Raw genomic sequence first — 19,061 nt, forward strand, 5'->3', positions numbered from 1 at the left:
GAGTGTGACTGCGAGGGAGTATCACCTTCTTCAAATAGTAAAATTACAAAAAGTAAAACGACAATTCCCACTCTTACAGAAGTTTTGTGTAAAAATACAACATTTATGGTTTATCTGCGCACTTACTCAGTAAAGTCTATTGTAAGGGTAAGAGAGATTCTTCTTCAAACAATAAAATTACAAAAAGTAAACAACATTTTGTAATATATTTCAGGGTGTGGAGAATCATTAAAATACGCAATTTCTCATGAAATTGCGAGAATTCGAATGCTTTCAATTTATCGCATTTGTTGCTGAAAAACTCAGCGCTGTTTAAATCAGCAACAAACAAAAATATCATAAAAAAGTAAACATACACACAGGAATGAATGTATGTGTAGCATAAAGTGTTGAACATGTGTGGAATAACAAAACACATGAACAACAACTATTGAGTTCACGAATGTTTGTTGTCATTATTGTTGCTGTTTTGAGAATTCTCGAGCATTCGGGAAAGTTTGTTTTCATTCGTGAACGAATGTCAGAAAGAATTTCCGAAAAGAACGATCGTTGTTGTGTGCTCTCACTTGTTTGTTTTGTGTGTGCGAATGCTAATGATAAATTCATTCGTAAAATGAACCCAAAAAGAAATGAATGTATTTTGAATCATTCACGAACGAATTTTTGCGCACCCTTATACATTTCAACTTTGTGGAAAAATACATGAGTTGATCAATCATATCCCTTGTTTTTTGCTTGTACAAAATTTTAAATTTAATTTTAAAATTTTCCAGTATAATTTTTCAATACTCAGTAAAACAAAATTCAAAACAGCACTATCAATTCACTCCCTTTTACTGTAAAAAGACAACATTTTGTAACAATTGTTACGAAATATCGAGTACGCAGACAGACTTTTAGTGACAATTGTTACAAAATATGGAGTAAGCAGATAGCCTTAAAAACATTTTACATTAAGAATTCAATTTTTGCGAAGGAAAAAATCATAATTTTCTGTATTTTTTTAAAGAATCTTCTACGCTCTCCTCAATCACACACGTACACAGGTGTTCATCGACAGTAGCACTACGACAGTATAGTGTGTGGAGCCATAACAATAATGTTGTTTTTGTAATATAATTAGTTGTTGTAATTCATGGATACAACTTATTAAATACCCCATGATCCATTCCCATATTTTGTCATAAATGTACTAAAAAAATATTGTAATATCTCATTTAAGCAAACAACTTGCGATCCAATATTTGGCATGAGGGACCCATCAATTGCTATACTTGTGATAGTGAACAAGACTGCGCTCATGGCATAGGCGTGATTCAAAAATGTGAAAATAATGACGATCAAACATGTGTTATAGTTTTCAATGAAAATGGGGTAGTAAGACAGCGAGGCTGCAGTGATAAAATCGTCTCTTCCCAATACAGCACCTACTGTAGTGAAAATCCAGCCAGATGTCCAACATGCTCATCATCTGGTTGCAATGAGGCCACATCCATGGATCAATTTAGTGAATGTTTGACCTGCGACTCCAGCATAGACAAGGACTGTGTATTAAATCCCAGCGCTATCACCACAAGCACGCTGTGCTATGGAGGTTGCATGACTGCTCTCTATCCAACAAGCGATGTAAGCAACCCTGCATACGGCTTGGTGAGATCCTGTTTGAATGATCGTGATATAGATGAGCAAAAATCCTGTCTGAATGGAAATGACCCTATGTGTGTTGCATGTAATGAAGCAAATTGTAACTTTAATGCTTTGCCCGATGTAAGACATTCTTGTTACCGCTGTTTGGGCGATGATTGCGAAGATCCCGTTCCTGAAGACTGCCCCGCATACAGGGAAAACGATCAGTGTTTCATGCGTTTTGAAGAGGGCAACAATGATGCAGTCGAGCTGGGATGTTTGTCCGACTTTGATTCCGAGGATGTTGTAATAAATTTAGTAAAACAAAAATCTTTGTATATTTGTGATTCCGTGAACTGTAATGGATTTGAACATTTACCTAAAACATTCGAATGCACTAGCTGTTCATCCGTGGATACCGAAGCATGTGCCACTAAACCTACAACAATAACGGTACAATCCAAATGCAATACCATGCCATACACTCAGTGCTATGAAAAAATTAAAGGAACAGCTACAGAGCGCGGCTGCCTCTCGGATTTAGTGGAAGATGAATTCTACAACTGCTTAACCGGCTCCGATGATAAATGTAGGATATGTGAAGGAAATATTTGCAATGAGGAGGTAATTGATCTTTCTATTGCATATCTTGAAATTATAATAATTGTATGCTTGATTATTTAAGATTATCCCTGAAAAAAGGTTGCGTTGCCACCGATGTGACTCAAACTCTGATGCAGCATGCCACTCTTCCCCTTCAGCCTCGTCGGTATGCCCCTCATTTATGCATGATGACGCTTGTGTAGCTAGCTACGAAAACGGTGTAACCAAACGTGGCTGCCTTTCAGAATTTACATGCGCAGAGGATTCTAAGAATTGCGAAATATGCTTCGGAAATAACTGCAATACCGTCAATATTAAGAAACGTGTAGACGAATTATATGGTGTCTTCCAGGATCTTCCTTTAAACTGTAATACATGTGTTGGCGATGAATGCCAAACCGGTGTACGGAATCCCAGGAAATGCGAAGGTGATCCATACCAGGACTGTATGACTGTATTTAACTCGAATGGAGACGTTGTAAGTCGTGGTTGTGAAAGTGTCGTGTTACAGGATTTTCAAACGCACTGCAGTGAAAATCCACACCTTTGTTTCAACTGCAAATCCAACGGTTGTAACGATATGACGGACCACTTGAATACTCAAGTTTGTCTATATTGCGATGCTTCTAGTAACTCTGACTGCCTATTCAATCCCGAAAGCATTACATCCACAAGGACATGTACTCTTGGCTGTGTATCGTCTCTCTATCCACGCAAAACCAACCCCAAAGTATACGATTTTGTTCGCACTTGCTTTGAAGACATAGAACCGGACAATCGGGAGAGTTGCACAAAAGAAAATAATTGCGTCTTCTGCTCCAATGATAAATGTAATACTGATATTTTGCCCGAAACTGGGCGCCTTTCCTGTAATCACTGCGATGGTAACAACTGTGATGCTCCTCAGTCTAGGTTATGTACAGGATATGCTGCAGATGATCAATGTTATATGTACTTCGATAATGTCACGCACAGCGTTGTCAAAATGGGATGCCGCAGCGAATCCACAATCGACATTTTAGCCAACATCAAGCAGTACTTCATATGCGACGGGGATAATTGCAACACTTACGGAAATCTTCCTGAAGCCAGATTTTGTTATGCCTGTAATTCGGAAAGCGATGTGAACTGTGCTTCGAATCCCTCAAAAGTGACAGCCCAAAATAGGTGCCAGAATTATCCATACACTGAATGTTATACTCGAATCCGCGAAGGTAAGAAGCATATTTCATATATACATAATAAATATTAACAAATTTAATTTTTCTTGACAGATGGTCATACTGAACGTGGTTGTATATACAACTTGCCCATCGATGTATTTGTGGCTTGCAATGCTGGTGATCCGGATTCAAAATGCCGAATATGTGCTGAAAGTGGCTGCAACAGAAACACTTTTCCAGCAAGCAGGCAGCAATGTCACCGCTGTAATTCGTTGACAGACGTCAACTGTGAAGCTGAGCCTAATGCCGTTCAAGCGTGCCCACTTTTTGTCGAGGATGATGGTTGTGTTACACAATGGATCGGTGGCGAAACTCGCCGTGGTTGTACTTCGGAATTAAATTGTGATGGTCTTAACAGAAAGAACTGTCGCGAGTGCCCAGAAAATGGTTGCAATTCTATAAATTTAGCCAACGAAGACATTGGAAAGTTGGGCTTGTTCGCTGATCTCCCATTAACATGTTATCACTGCAATGACACTGAACAATGTGATGAATCACCCGGTATTTTTAATGTGTGTACAGGAAACAGGAATCAAACATGTACTGTAGTTTTCAACGCAAACGGCGAAGTCATTCAACGTGGATGCAGCGATCTTGTGGACAAAGTTTGCACACAGGCTGGAAACGTTTGTTACGACTGTAAATCTTCAGGTTGCAACTCCGCGAATACAGAATCGGACTATGTAAATTGTATTTTCTGCGATGCTCAGGAAGACGACAGTTGCACGTTTAATCCGCAAGTAATATCGCGCACCAGAAAGTGTCATAAGGGTTGCATGACAGCACTATACCCACGAACTGATGACGAGAACCCTGTATATGAACTCATTAGGACTTGTCTGGATGACAAAAATTTGGACGACCGCAAAAACTGTGAATCATCTAACGATCCTAAATGTAAATCTTGCTTGGAAGAAAACTGTAATAAAGACGATGTAGGCCGCCGTAAATCTTGTTATCAATGCCGGGGCGATGAATGTCAAAATGCTCAAGCCCAAACATGCAGAGCAGTTATGGACAACGATCAATGTTTCGTACAGTTTGATGAAACTGGTTCCATTGTCGAATTGGGTTGTAAAAGCAAATACGATCCCCCAGTAGTGAAGACGCTTGTGACTGCAAAGCTCCTGTGGTTGTGCGATGATGACGATTGTAACCACATCGATAATATTCCCCAGCCACAATCCTGCACACTGTGCAACTCGTTGACAGATGCCAAATGCGCCACGAACCCAGAGTCTATTAAGTCGTATACAAAATGTGGTTCATTGCCTTATTCGCAATGTTACTCCCGTGTCTTACAGAGTAAGTTGTCTACATAAATGACTTCCTCTTAGCAAGAAGCGGTCGCTCTAAACTCATTATCAGGGAAATATATTAAAATACATATGTTTATTGGATTACAGATGGTCATACTGAACGCGGTTGTCTGTCTAATTTGGAAGACGAAGAATTCTACAATTGTTTACAAAACAAAAATGCTACTGAATGCCAGAGTTGTATAGGGGAAAATTGCAATAACAAGGTAAGTATCCACTTCAAACTATTCGCTGATATCAATCCCTAAGCCCTTTAAATGTACCCCTTTTTTAGATATATCCAAGTGATCGTACTACTTGCCACGTATGTTCATCGGACACTTCCGAAAATTGTGAAACCAGTCCAAATGCGTCGCAAGTGTGTTTGAAATACATTCCAAATGACAGATGTGTTTCCACGATTGATAACAATGGTCTCACAGTCCGCGGATGTAACTCTCAACTTTCATGCGATGAGTCGGACCCATCTAATTGCCAGATTTGTAATGGAAGCGATTGCAATAAAGGGAACCTATTACGTAAGTCCGATGGTAAACCTGGACTGTGGCAAGATCTGCCACTGACTTGTTTCGAATGCACCAATGTGGACGACTGTAAATCGGAAAAATCGCAGCAGACTTGCAGTGGAAGCGAATACTGTATGACTGTTTTCAACTCCAACGGGGAAGTTGTTAAACGCGGCTGTAGTGACGTCGTAGAGGAGGAACATGGATCCTATTGCGATGTCAATTATGAAAATTGTTTTAACTGCAATTCCAACCTATGCAATAACGCCAATGCTTTGACCGAATATAAAGAATGCGTTTATTGCAATTCTGAAACCAATAGCGAGTGTAACTTTAGACCTGAAAATGTGAAAAGGCGACGTAAATGCAATGGTGATTGTATGACAGCTCTGTATAAGCTTTCAAATAGCTCTGCATATGGTGTTGTAAGATCGTGTCTGGACGATAAAGATGTAATCGATCAAAAATTGTGTTCATCGGAATCAGATGACGAATGTACGTCTTGCTCCGGTACTGCTTGCAATGTTGCACTTATTCCAGAAACTCGACTTTCATGCTATTCTTGCATCGGTGATAATTGTGTAGAACCCGATGTTACTCTGTGCTCTAAATACAAACCCGATGACCAGTGTTTTATTCTTTTCGATGAAAAGAGTGATGTTGTTCAAATGGGATGCGTCAGTGATTTAGACGAGAGTTTCGTATCAAACAACATTCATCGATTATATACTTGCGACAGCATCAATAACTGCAACGGTTTTGAAAATATCCCCAAAATAACAATGTGTGCTGAATGCAATTCGAATGAGGATCCTGATTGTGCTTCATCGCCACAAAATGTGCCAACTGTTACTCAATGCACCTCGCGCCCGAATACTCAATGCTACACAAAAGTCAATAACGACGGCTCCACGGAACGTGGATGTGTGAGTAGCCTAGATCAATCACAAATGCTTAGTTGTCTCGGTGGAAACGACAAGGAATGCAGTGCATGTGAGGGTGATAGATGCAATATACAGGTATTTATTTCCAAAATGATTCTATTCCCAGCAAGCATTTTCTATCCAAAAAATATCCAAAAAGTTACTACCAGGCGATGAAAATACTCGTGGGCGATATCGCATTTTTAACAAATAAGTTATACCGTTTGGGAAGAAATGAACCACGAACTCGTTACCTTCTTCGTCACAATTTGAAGTTAATAAAGCGACACTCCAAAATGACACAGTTTTGTTACCTTAAATATTATCGCCTTAGTTACTTTCAACTTTCACTAAGAAGATACGTTTAAGATGTGACGAATGCGTGTTTCATTTCTTCAATAACCGTATTTATTAAAATACGATATCGCCTGGTAGTGAGTTTTTGATACCCAAAGTAAAATAATTGTATGAATAATGAGTAACAATAATGAATAACCTATATTTTGAAAATAAAATGTCAACATTTAAATCCAAACAAACATAATATTGATGTTAAGGTTAATACTAAGTAAAACTATCCCGAGCGTGTAAAATATGTTGTTGACAAACTTTGTTTAGGTCCAACAACGACGTCTGGGGAAATTTTAGATGGCACATATCTGTAAAAATTAATGTTTTAAAAATGTCAAATTAAGGGGACCCCACCCATTCTCGATTTTAATTCTTCAAGATTTTCAATGGGCTGGTACAAGGTATATTAATAAGGTAACCGTATCAAGGCAGCTGATGGTAACATTATATGTCAAATATAATTTTGAATCGCCGTAGGAAAATACAAAATGCAAATTTCAAACCAAAATTTACTAAAATTGTTCTGAAATTAATTTTGTCCACTGGTCTTAAATTTTCTATGGAGCTTAACCCTGATTGTGCAAAAATCCGCGACAATAACTGATATTTGATACTGTGGTCTTAAATTTTCTATGGAGCTTAATCCTGATTGTGCAAAAGTCCGCGACAATAACTGATATTTGATTCTCTAGCAGCCACAACAAAATTCTAGTATTTGGAATAAGCAAACATTTTATATATATACCATATCGGACCAAATACATCCACATATTAGATATGATTAAGTTTTGATTATTATTCACACAAAATCTAACATATCATGTTTACTGTCCATTATTAAAACATTCATGCTTATTGGTTGATCAGGTCCGCTTCAAATGTAAAATTTTATGGATTTCGGGTCATAATTGTGGCCCTAAGAGCAACGAAACCTTTCATTACGGAAAACTGTGGGTGCTGCCTTTGATCAGAACCGAACCTAAATGAGAAATATCAGGACGATTGGTACATAACTGCGGACAGAAGTATAGTGAACTGGTACACATGATTGATTGATTCAGCTGGTAGACATATGACCAATCCGATATACAAAGGGGTGGGTATAGGGCTAACATTTCGTGGCGTTATAAACACATCTTCAGCGTGGACCACATATTGCATTTACAAATACGGATTTTAATTTTTATGATGATTTTCATTCATAAAATTATAATTTACTCAAATGAGAACAATTTCAAAAAAATAATTAAAAGTAAAATAATATTTTTTGATACTTCAAAATGCTGTGTTCTGATTGGTAGAAAACAATTTGCTTCAAAATTGATATGTCAAAGCGAATTAATTGAAATTCGCTTTGTTTGCCGTTTTGACATATCATATTACCAATTCGCCGATGCGGCTACCTTATATATCTACCTTGGGCTAGTAAATCAATACCAATGCTTGTTAAGGTTTGTAACTTAACACAAAAGTAAGCTGACTTGCCTCTTATTATACTATATGTAGTAAACCGCTGAAAACTGGGTTTTTGTTCCACGCCATGTCATTTCAACTGCTATTTGATCACTTACAACAGCTTTAATTGCTAATTTAACAAATGATGGCATTTCTTTCCCCCAACACGATTTATTAATAGTTTCTGTAATAAATTTGTATCTGAACGTATCTGATTTGTATCTGAAATTATGATAAAAGTTATATATTATTACCAATTGTTCTCAAACTTCATCTTCCTTTAGAAGTTTTGCAACAAAATTTTTAAAATCGTCGAAAGCATAAAATGGCAGCTATGGCAACAATTGCAATTCTTTTTCTAAGGAAGTGGGCATTATGACAGTCTTTTAACCCATAATAAGTATATGATCCCCCTAAAATACTACGAATGTATACTTCGTTTGGAATTCCTTTTAATGCACATTAATTTTTTCGAAAAAGATTCATTTTTTTAAGTTGTGCATTCAGTTTTATCTTCGCCGTCATATTCACTTTCACTATTTTCCGAACTGCCATTCACATTAAAATCCTCAAGTTCAAAAACAATTATATCATTGCCTTCTGATGTTCTAATTTGCTCAATACGCATTACCTTTTACGGTGGATGTTGCATTCTGTTGACTTTGGGAAAAAGGCTGAAAACAATCCAGATGCCTCCCTCTTGCTTCTCAATTCAATTGCCTTTTTTGATGTAGAGCTCATGTTTGCTTTGAATGTACTTGTACTTATAACCAAAGAGTTATGACCTTATGTCTATATTTTTCCGAGCCTCTCAATATTATTTGATACAGCTATGAAAACGGTTTCAGGTCGAAGATTTTTTATAACGAAAATGTAGTATTATCCACAAATTTTTATTCGATGACAAATATTTATAGAACGACATTTATATTATGAAAATATCGAATTTCCATCTTTTTTCATTTAACTAAGTCCCAATTTAGATTAGGCGAGTTTACTTGCGGCAAGTCTTTGTTTGTAGGAGAGAGGGGCAAGGGGAATAAAAATGAAAAAAAATTGTTCGTACCAACAATTTTCTGGCAATTCGTTTTGTGTATTTCGTATTTGTTGACATTTTATATATATTTAAATGTAAAAAAACAACAAATAAAAAATATTTTGGAAACCGAATTGCCTTGTATAGACGCATGAAGCAAGTTCAAAAGAGAACGATAAAAATTGCCGCAAGCAAACTCCCCTAATATAAATCAGGACTAAGTAGTTACTACAGACGATCGAAATTGGATAACAATTAATTTGTTATTGTAAAATTACGAAGTATCACCCTTTTACAAAAAATAAGTGTCGAAGTAGATAATTATTTGAGGATGTTGTTTTAAATCGGACGGTTATCAATCACATACTACTAATGAAATAATTATGTTAGTGTGAGTTCCTAGTTTAGAATAATTAGCTAAATTATGTTTTGAAGAACTAAGATTTTTCAATCAGTAGTATACCACTGTTTATGTAACATTTCATATTACGAAGAGACGGGGATGTAAAATCTCTTTTGTTATTTTTTTGATATAAATGAAAATGAAATGCTGCTAACTGTCAATTTCGTCTGAAGGTTATATATAGCATTTGTTTGCAGATTTAAATTTAATGTATATAACTATATTACTTTATATTATAGATCTTTCCAGCAGACCGGCGTCGTTGTCAACGTTGCAACACAAAAGATGATCCTACATGTGAAAATTCTCCGGATGCCTCGTCCGTATGTCCTACTTACGATAGCACTCAATTCTGTGCAACCAAACTGGTAAATGGCCATACTTATAGGGGTTGTAGCACAGAATTCAACTGTGATGACAGCGACAAACAGTACTGCCGTCAATGTTATGACTCGGATAACTGCAACGTTGTTGATTTAGCCAGCATCAACATTGGCTATCCGGGCAAATGGCAAGATGTACCAATTAACTGTTATAGCTGTCAAGGTTTGGAATGTCAGACCTCAGATTCGGGGACTATTGGAAAGTGCGAACATAACAATCTACAAAATTGTGGAACAGTATTTGCAACTAACGGCACAGTTGTACAACGTGGATGTTCTGATGACATTTACAACGGCGACTATCTACGTTATTGTGACGAAAACCCTTCATTCTGCAAATTCTGCAAGTCTAGTGGATGTAATACAGCTAGAAGTGTGATGGATTATGTGGAATGTATATTCTGTGACGGCATCGAAAACTCAGATTGTATTTTCCATCCAGAAAGCATAACACGCACACGCTCTTGCCACAAGAATTGCATGACAGGGTTGTATCCACGCGCCGACGAAGAAAACCCAGCGTATGAGTTGGCCAGGGGATGTCTTGATGATCTCGATTTGGATGATCGCAATGAATGTCAATCGGGCACCAAAGCTAATTGTAAAGCATGCAGCGAAAACGTTTGCAATAATATCATAATGCCAGAAAAGCGTCTTAAATGTAATGTATGTGAAGGAGCCGATTGTGAGCTATACACAACTGCTGAATGTACATCGTTCCGCGAAAATGATCAATGCTTCACCTTGTTCGATACACGAAACAATGTGCAACGCATGGGTTGTGCTAGCGACTTAGATAACGCATTCTTGACGAAAAATCATCGCAGACTGCTTTTGTGTGAAGGGGATAATTGCAACGATATCGGAAACTTGCCAAAACCTCCATCTTGCAGACAGTGCAGTTCCGATATTGACCCTAATTGTGCTTCAAGTCCTGCCACTGCTACAGCGACCGTTTGTGACTTATATCCCAACACAGAATGTTACATGAGTGTCGACGATGGTAAGATTAGTAACATATTGTATTTTGACGAACTTATTTATTAATATTTCCTTTTTGTTCCTTTTTATAGACGGAATAACACATCGTGGATGTCTCTCTGATGTCGATGATAAATTATTTAACGATTGTATAAGTGGCAACAGCACAAATTGTAAAATTTGCAGCACGAATGATTGTAACAACAGAATTTTCCCAGATGAGCGCAGAAGTTGTATTCAGTGCGATTCGGAACATTTTTCTGCATGTGAAGATACTCCCAATCTATTCGCCCAAACATGTACCAAATACAAGGAGAATGACAGTTGTGTTTCTAAATTGGAAGGAGGACGTACAATTCGCGGATGCGCCTCAGACTTCACTTGTGATACTAGCAACCGGGACACTTGCAGAATTTGTAATGGGGTCGATAATTGTAATACTGTCAATTTGTTAGATTTGTTCATAGGGGAGCCTGGAAAATGGCAAGGGTTACCTCTCAATTGCTATTCCTGCGAAGGAGAAGAGTGTGCGAAGGGAAATGGTATTGTAAATGTGTGTACGGGCAACAATTTACAAACATGCACCACTGTCTTCGGTCTAAGTGGCTCCGTTGAAAAACGTGGATGCAGCGACGCAGTAAGCATTTCGCATGGTGACTTCTGCGACCTTAACCCAGACAAATGCTTTAATTGTAAATCGAATGGATGTAATACCGCCCAATCTTTGGAGGACTATACAGATTGTTATTTCTGTGATTCGGCATTAGATGCTGATTGTTCTGTTGCATTTAACATGGCGAAGAGCAGGACACGAAAGTGCCACGGCAAATGTATGGTAGCATTGTACCCACGTACTAGTGGTAATGATCCGGCCTTTGAATTAGCTCGTACTTGCTTAGATGACATGGATTTAGATGATAGAGAAGCTTGTGTCAGTGGAAAAAATGAGTTCTGTAAAGCCTGTAGCGGCCCACGATGCAACACAATGAATGTGCCTGAGGAACGTTTTGAATGTTACAAATGTGTAGATGATGATTGTGAAGATATGGAACTTAGACAATGTAGTGCATACCATACCAACGATCAATGTTATACTCTTTTCAACAATGAAAGTTCAATTGTTGGCATGGGATGTCGTAGTGAGTTTGAATCCGATGTTGTAACCGAACTCGTGAAACAAAAACAACTGCTTTTGTGCAACGAAAAGGAATGCAACTCCCCACATAATATCCCCTCGCCTAAATCATGTTCAGTATGCTCTTCAGAAAGCAATTCCCTTTGTGCTACTAATCCCAATTTAGTAGCAAATATCGAACGCTGCTCCTCACTTCCTTACACCGAATGCTACACTCGTGTAAATAGCTGTAAGTACAATCTATACATATATCATAATAAAAAGTTATTGATTTATATTTTTTCTTCAGATGGTCATACCGAACGTGGGTGTTTGGGATCACTAGAAAGCTCGATTTTCTACGGCTGCATCATGGGCACTGATAATTTGTGCGAGATTTGCGTTGGAGATAAGTGTAATGAAATCGATGTGTATCCCTCCACTCGTAGAAAATGCCAACAATGCAGTTCAACGTCGGATCCATTATGTGGCACTAGCCCAAATAGCAACAAAGTTTGTCCACTTTATGACGAAAATGAATCGTGTGTAACGAACTACCGCAATGGCGTTACAACACGTGGATGTTCATCCAGCATGAAATGCGATGACCCCGAAAACAAGCGCACCTGTCGTATTTGTGATTCAGACGGTTGTAATACTGTGAACTTGGAAAAAACGAATGAAAATGGCGAACCTGGTCGTTGGCAGGACATACCACTCACCTGCTATACATGCAAAGGAGAGGATGATTGTTCAATGAAGGGAGATTTTCGCTCATGTGTGAACAATCCCTTCCAGAACTGTATGACTGTATTCAACACAGAAGGTAAAGTTATTCAAAAAGGCTGCAGCGATGTCGTTGAGGCAGATCAGCAGTCGTACTGCGAAGCCAATCCTGAAAAATGTATGGCTTGCAATTCGAATGGCTGCAATGTTGCTACTGATTTGAACCAGTATGTCGAATGTTTAGCATGTGACACCGATTCAAACTCAGATTGTGTCAATGACGTTAGCAGCATTACTAAAACACGCCAGTGCTACAAATTCTGTATGACCGCGTTGTATCCTCTGTTTCAAGAGACCAACCCATCCTATGGTCTATCAAGGTCTTGCTATGACGATATGGATTTGGATGACCGAGAAAGCTGCGAAGCTGGCAACAAAGAATATTGTCAAGTATGTGAAAATGCAAAATGCAACGCCGTCGATATGCCCCAAAAAAGACATAGTTGTTACATCTGTGAAGGCGATTCCTGCCAGGATCCCGAAATTCAGCAATGTTCAACATACCGGCCTGACGATAAGTGCTATATCCGTTTTGACGAAAAACGATCTGTTGTTGCTTTGGGCTGTAGTAGTGAATTTAGCCATGAAGACGCAAATTATTTGGTGAAACAAAAGCGACTTCACATTTGTGAGGCTGAAGGCTGTAACCATATGGACAACTTACCAACTGCTCAAGTCTGTACCCTTTGCAACTCCCGTACCGATAAAGATTGTGCTGTTAATCCATCTAAGGTGACGGGTTACACAACATGCTCTGCCTTACCTTTTACAGAATGTTATTCTCGCGTATTACCAGATGGTGCCACCGAACGAGGTTGTTTGTCCAATTTGTATGATGAAGAATTCCTGACCTGCTTGAATGATACTTCAGATACATGCAAAAAGTGCGTTGGCGACAAATGTAATACCAAAATCTTCCCTGAAAACCGATTGATGTGTCATATTTGTGATTCCTCTATTGACCCAAGTTGCGAAAATACACCCAACAGTTTGGGCATTTGTCCTTCGTATGATAAAGATGATACGTGTGTAACTTCCTTCCGCAACAATGTTACATATCGTGGATGCAGCTCTAACTTGGTATGTGACGTAACAAATCCCCGAAAATGTGTCAAATGTTCCGGCGAAGGCTGCAATACAATAAATTTATCCAAGAAACAAGATGACAATTACGGCATGTGGCAAGACCTCCCTTTGACTTGCCTTACATGCTCCGGAACTGAGTGTGACTCATCGCAAACTACAAAGTCCCTTACCTGCGATTTAAATAACGAGCAAGATTGTATGACTGTTTTCGACAACACCGGTAAGGTAGTTCGACGTGGATGCACTGACACAGTAGAAAATGAGTACAGAGTATACTGCGATGCAAACGAAGAGAAATGCTTCAATTGTAAATCAAACAACTGCAATACTGCTGTATCACTAACGGAATTCACCGAGTGTATTTACTGCGACTCAAACAAAGACCTGGAATGCATATGGGACCCATTAAATCCAAAACATAAAGTTCGACAATGCCAAGGAGGTTGCATGACGGCTCTTTACCCATCGGATAGCTCCTACAACCCTTCATATGATTTAATACGAACATGCTTAAACGACAAAGAACTCTCCAATCAGACCGAGTGTTCTAGCGGCAATGACGCCAAATGCAAATCATGTACAGGAGTAAAATGTAACACACATGATGTTCCAGAAACCCGTTTCACATGTTACACTTGCGATGGTGAAAACTGTGTAGATCCAGTAATTCAAACTTGTCCGTTGTACAAAGAATTTGACCAGTGCTATATCAAATTTGACGACACAAATAGTGTAACTGAAATGGGCTGCGTGAGTTCTTTCCGTAATCAGCCATTGGAAAACATAATTAAAACTAAGAAAGTTTCAATATGCAATGGGGTCAACTGCAATTCACTGGACACTATTTCAACAGCTCAAAGGTGTGCGGTGTGCGAGTCCGGTGACGACGCATCGTGCGCTGTAAAACCATTTGAGATAGCATCGTTCAGAACGTGCAGCAATTTACCCTATACCGGCTGTTTTAGCAAACTAACTGAAAGTATGTATAATCCTCTACACTACACTATAATTTGGGCACTATTTATCCTTAATTTCGAATATTGTAGGTGGCACTACCGAGAGAGGCTGTCTGACAGATTTAACAGACAATGATTTTGTTGCTTGTATTCTGGGCACAGATGAGAACTGCAAAGCCTGTAGTGGTGATGGGTGTAACCGCGAGGTAAGTTTGCATTGAATTAAAGAATTCAAGTCTATAAATATATACTGTATTAATAGATATTCCCCGCCAACCGGCAACAATGTTTCACATGTACATCTGAGGAAGAATCAAATTGTGAATCATTCCCTACTTCAAAATACCCTTGTCGAATTGTTAGTGAGTCCGAAACGTGCATAACAGCGATAAGCGGAAATATAACTGTTCGTGGTTGTAAAAGCGATGTATATTGTGACGCAGGCTATAGTTCCACGTGCCGATCATGTTTCGGCTCTGAATGTAATTCAATAGATTTGGTTAACAAAATTGATGACGGCTACCATGGCGTGTGGCAACCTCTTCCTCTTCGCTGTTTCACATGTGAAGGGGAGCAATGCCTAAACTCGCTAGGTTCAGCTGAAACATGCTCTAGCCGAAATATCAACCAAGACTGCATGACTGTTTTCAAATCAAATGGGGAGGTTGATCGTCGTGGTTGTTCGGACGATGTGGAGAATTACAAAGACTTGTACTGTCGTCAGAATCCCGACTTATGTGTCAGATGCAAGTCTAACGAATGTAACGTGGCGTGGAGTTTATCAGAATATGTGGACTGTGCTTTCTGCGATTCATCAAAAGACCCCCTATGTACTTTAAATCCAGATGGTTCCGGCTTCAATTCCAGAAAATGTTACAAAAAGTGTATGGTAGCAATGCAGGATCAACGTGTTATTCGTTCTTGTTTAGATGATAAGGAATTGAGAGTTCAAAATAATTGCAATGAATCAGGCAGTAATGAGTGTGCTAGTTGCGCCGAAAACAATTGCAACAAATTTGTATTCCCTCAAGATCGTTTGAAGTGCCACGTTTGTACAGGAAGTTCGTGCACATCCAGCACAGGACAATATTGTGAATTGTATGCGAAGAACGATTATTGCTTTGCGAAATACGAAAACGGCAAAGTAGATTTGCTTGGTTGTGCCTCTGCACAAAATACAAGTGATTTGGCTGAATGGGAGGCTCAAAATAAACTATACAAATGTGAAGGTCTTGATTGTAATGAATTGTCACGATTGCCATCCGAAGGTGTATGTCTTGCCTGTGACTCTAGTAAGACACCAAACTGTAGTCAGAACCCCACGCAGATCACCACAACCGATACATGCACAGCACCTAACAACCAGTGTGTAACACGCATCAATTCAGAAGGACACACAATCAGAGGTTGCCTTAGTAGTTTAAACGAAGCTGAACAGTGGTGTGTGGTTTCCGGCACTTGTGCCGTCTGTTCAGGCTCCAAGTGCAATAATGAGGTATGTAATATTTTTTTAAATCATAATTTCAAAGAATTTATATATATACCTTTATATTCTCTTCACTCAGATTTTCCCCGCCAATCGCCGTTCATGCCATATCTGCAACTCTGTATCTGACAAAGATTGTGTTTCCAACCCAAACAATCCCCTCATTTGTCCTATTTATGTTCAAAACGATAGTTGTATTTCCAAGCTATCGGCTGATGGCATTGTCACTCGTGGTTGTGCATCACAATTGGCTTGCGAAAATAATGATAACGACTGCCAGATCTGTTATTCTAACGATTGTAACATTGGAGAATTAAAGGGATCTGCATCTACGGTCACACAAAGCATTACGTTGTCCCTGCTCTTAACACTTTTATCTTTCTTAGTAAACAGAAACTTATAAGCCGCTTACACTATGACATCAGAACGATTATTATATTTGGATAAGATTTTTTACTCATATATATTTTTAATAAAACATAAAAATAGTACTTAGGACAACTTAAAGTGTTCCGATAACCACTTAAATTAGCGACTACAATTTCAAAATCTAAGATTTTTTTATAAATTTGTAATATAGTTAATAAATCTAACGATATGTGTATATCATATGTTCCGACATTTTTATACTACGTTGATCAAATGTTTACATTTTCAATAGGGACTGTGTATGGAATATGATGACATTGGCCGGAATAGTTGATTGGAATGATTTTTGTCCAAGCGGCGATTTAAGTTAAAATACATATTTATGCCACGACTCCCTCCAATTAAAAAATAGTGAATTATATGTGTCGCAGAAGTATTATGGTCGTGACGATCTAGGAAACAAAAATGAAGCTTTAAGGTAAGAATAGCCCAAGGTGAGTCATATTAAGGTTTCTATTGATACGTCTGAGTATTTTATTGCAAAGTACCTGCGTTATGGTGTTTTTACACGATATGTATTTTACATATGGGCACTTCCGCAAAAAGGTAAACCAAAGTCGAAGAATTTGTTTCTTTAATTGTGCTTAAATACCTAAAGTAAAGGCAAAAAATACAAAGAAAGACCACATTTGTTATTTCTTCTTCTTGTTCTTAGCATAAATACTAATTTAAAGACTATAAATGCAGACAGTGCAGAAAAAATGAATTGTTTTCGATTTATTTAAGATTTAAAATTTGATTTTTCCTCTGAAAGTCGTGTAAGTGACTGCGGAAGTGCTCATATGTGCTGTCACTGTGAAACATACGGAAATTTCAATGTGTCAATAAGATATGCAACACATATGTAAAATACATATCGTGTAAAAACACTATTAGCGATATTTTCTGACATTAACATACTTTTGGTAGACAATAACCAGCTGTGCGAGGGAGTAAATTTTTCGGGCGGAAATTGGATAAGCGGGAATCCGATGAACAACGGCCGAAATCGTTTTTAACGTCTTATCGTACATTAATGTACGGGGATAAAAAATAATTACGTGCTAAATGAAGTGGTCGCCACTTTTTTGAATGGTCAAAAACGACCTCGTTCATAGCAGTAGAAATCCGGTAACAACTCAGTTGTTATCAAGACAATGCAACAGCCTTCATTCGTATTGATCAAAAACCTGAAGGTATGGTCCAGAACATCTGCCTGGTATGTGGCAATGGTTATTTTGATAAGCCGCATTATTTCATTTGGATGCCCAAACCCGCCCACCTAACTTCAGAAAGACCTGAACCAGTACAGCCAAAATTTAGAACAATGTTGACATCAATATTCGTTAAAGTGGAGGCTGTAATTGTAAATAAAAAAGTACTTTAAAACTGTAACGAATAATGGTACAATTTAAAAAAAGGTATTTGCAAACCCCAGCTTATTTGATTCCATAAAAAATGGAAATACGTTCGTGAATGATCATAAAAAAGTAAACACACACAGCGAATTAATGTGTGTGTAACAGAAAGTGTTGGACATATGTTTTTGTTATTTTTGTTGTTGTTTTGAGCATTTGCGAATGCCCATACATCTTCCAACTGTAGGTGCGACCCACCCGAAACCTGTATTCAATTTCAACCCCGCCATTCTCGCTGTCAAAAAAATTAATATAGTTTTTTGAATTAATTCGAATCTACACAATTCATGAATGTCCCTACAAAATTTCAAGTGAAAATCTCAAGAACTCTTGAAGATGTAGCCGTTTTATTGTGACAGCATCAAGTGACGGGAAATGTGATTCTCAAACTTTAAACGCATTTATCTCGAAGTAGTTTTTTTTTCGATTTTTTATCCAAATTTTGACACGTTTCTCTGGGAGTGTTTAGTAGACATCTGCAAGAATGTAGTCGTACAATGAATGCACATCCGCATTCATGGATGTTAAGTCGTATTTAGAGTACACAACAACATTGAATGAGTGCAAATGAATTCAACCACCGAAGTTGTGTTGTTCTTCGTTGTGCTTTGTCCGATCAAACGATCAAACTCGAAAGCACAACATTCTGAATGATGGATTACAAGAACAAGTTATACAACATCAATGAGTCCAATGAGTGAGTGCATTGTATTTTGTATTCTCTATATTCATTCAACGACTTAAGGGATTATGGATTATGGGATTAAAGAAAATTCCTTATTTTTGATGGCGGGCATGATAACCTCACTGGGAACATCGGAATCCGAAAATTCCAACGATGTTAGAGAGAGTACATGTATGGCCCAAAAATCAGCAAAATTACGGACCTTTGGAAAAATATTTTTGAAAAATTGCCTATTTTTTACCACAAACCAAGATAAAAATAAGGAAGATCTTGACCGATTGGATTTATCCTAGTTCATACGATAGTTACTCTG

General features: G+C 38.1%; 1 protein-coding gene across 1 annotated transcript; it reads left to right on the forward strand.

Annotated features, from left to right (window-relative positions):
* Nucleotides 1–1,222: 1,222 nt before the first annotated feature.
* Nucleotides 1,223–16,640, forward strand: LOC133330774 (uncharacterized; the record flags this gene model as incomplete). The annotated part of the gene is made up of 11 exons (XM_061539183.1): nucleotides 1,223–2,250; nucleotides 2,312–3,443; nucleotides 3,504–4,757; nucleotides 4,859–4,977; nucleotides 5,046–6,296; nucleotides 9,685–9,940; nucleotides 11,277–12,173; nucleotides 12,234–14,774; nucleotides 14,842–14,957; nucleotides 15,014–16,246; nucleotides 16,317–16,640. Coding segments are annotated over 11 exons (10,151 nt in total), but the record flags the coding sequence as incomplete, so codon positions are not given.
* Nucleotides 16,641–19,061: the final 2,421 nt, after the last annotated feature.

The sequence above is a fragment of the Musca vetustissima genome, unplaced genomic scaffold, assembly GCF_032173495.1.
Source record: "Musca vetustissima isolate MV318-11 ecotype Yass unplaced genomic scaffold, APGP_CSIRO_Mvet_v1 utg127741, whole genome shotgun sequence".
In the NCBI taxonomy this organism is placed as follows: Eukaryota; Metazoa; Arthropoda; class Insecta; order Diptera; family Muscidae; genus Musca; species Musca vetustissima.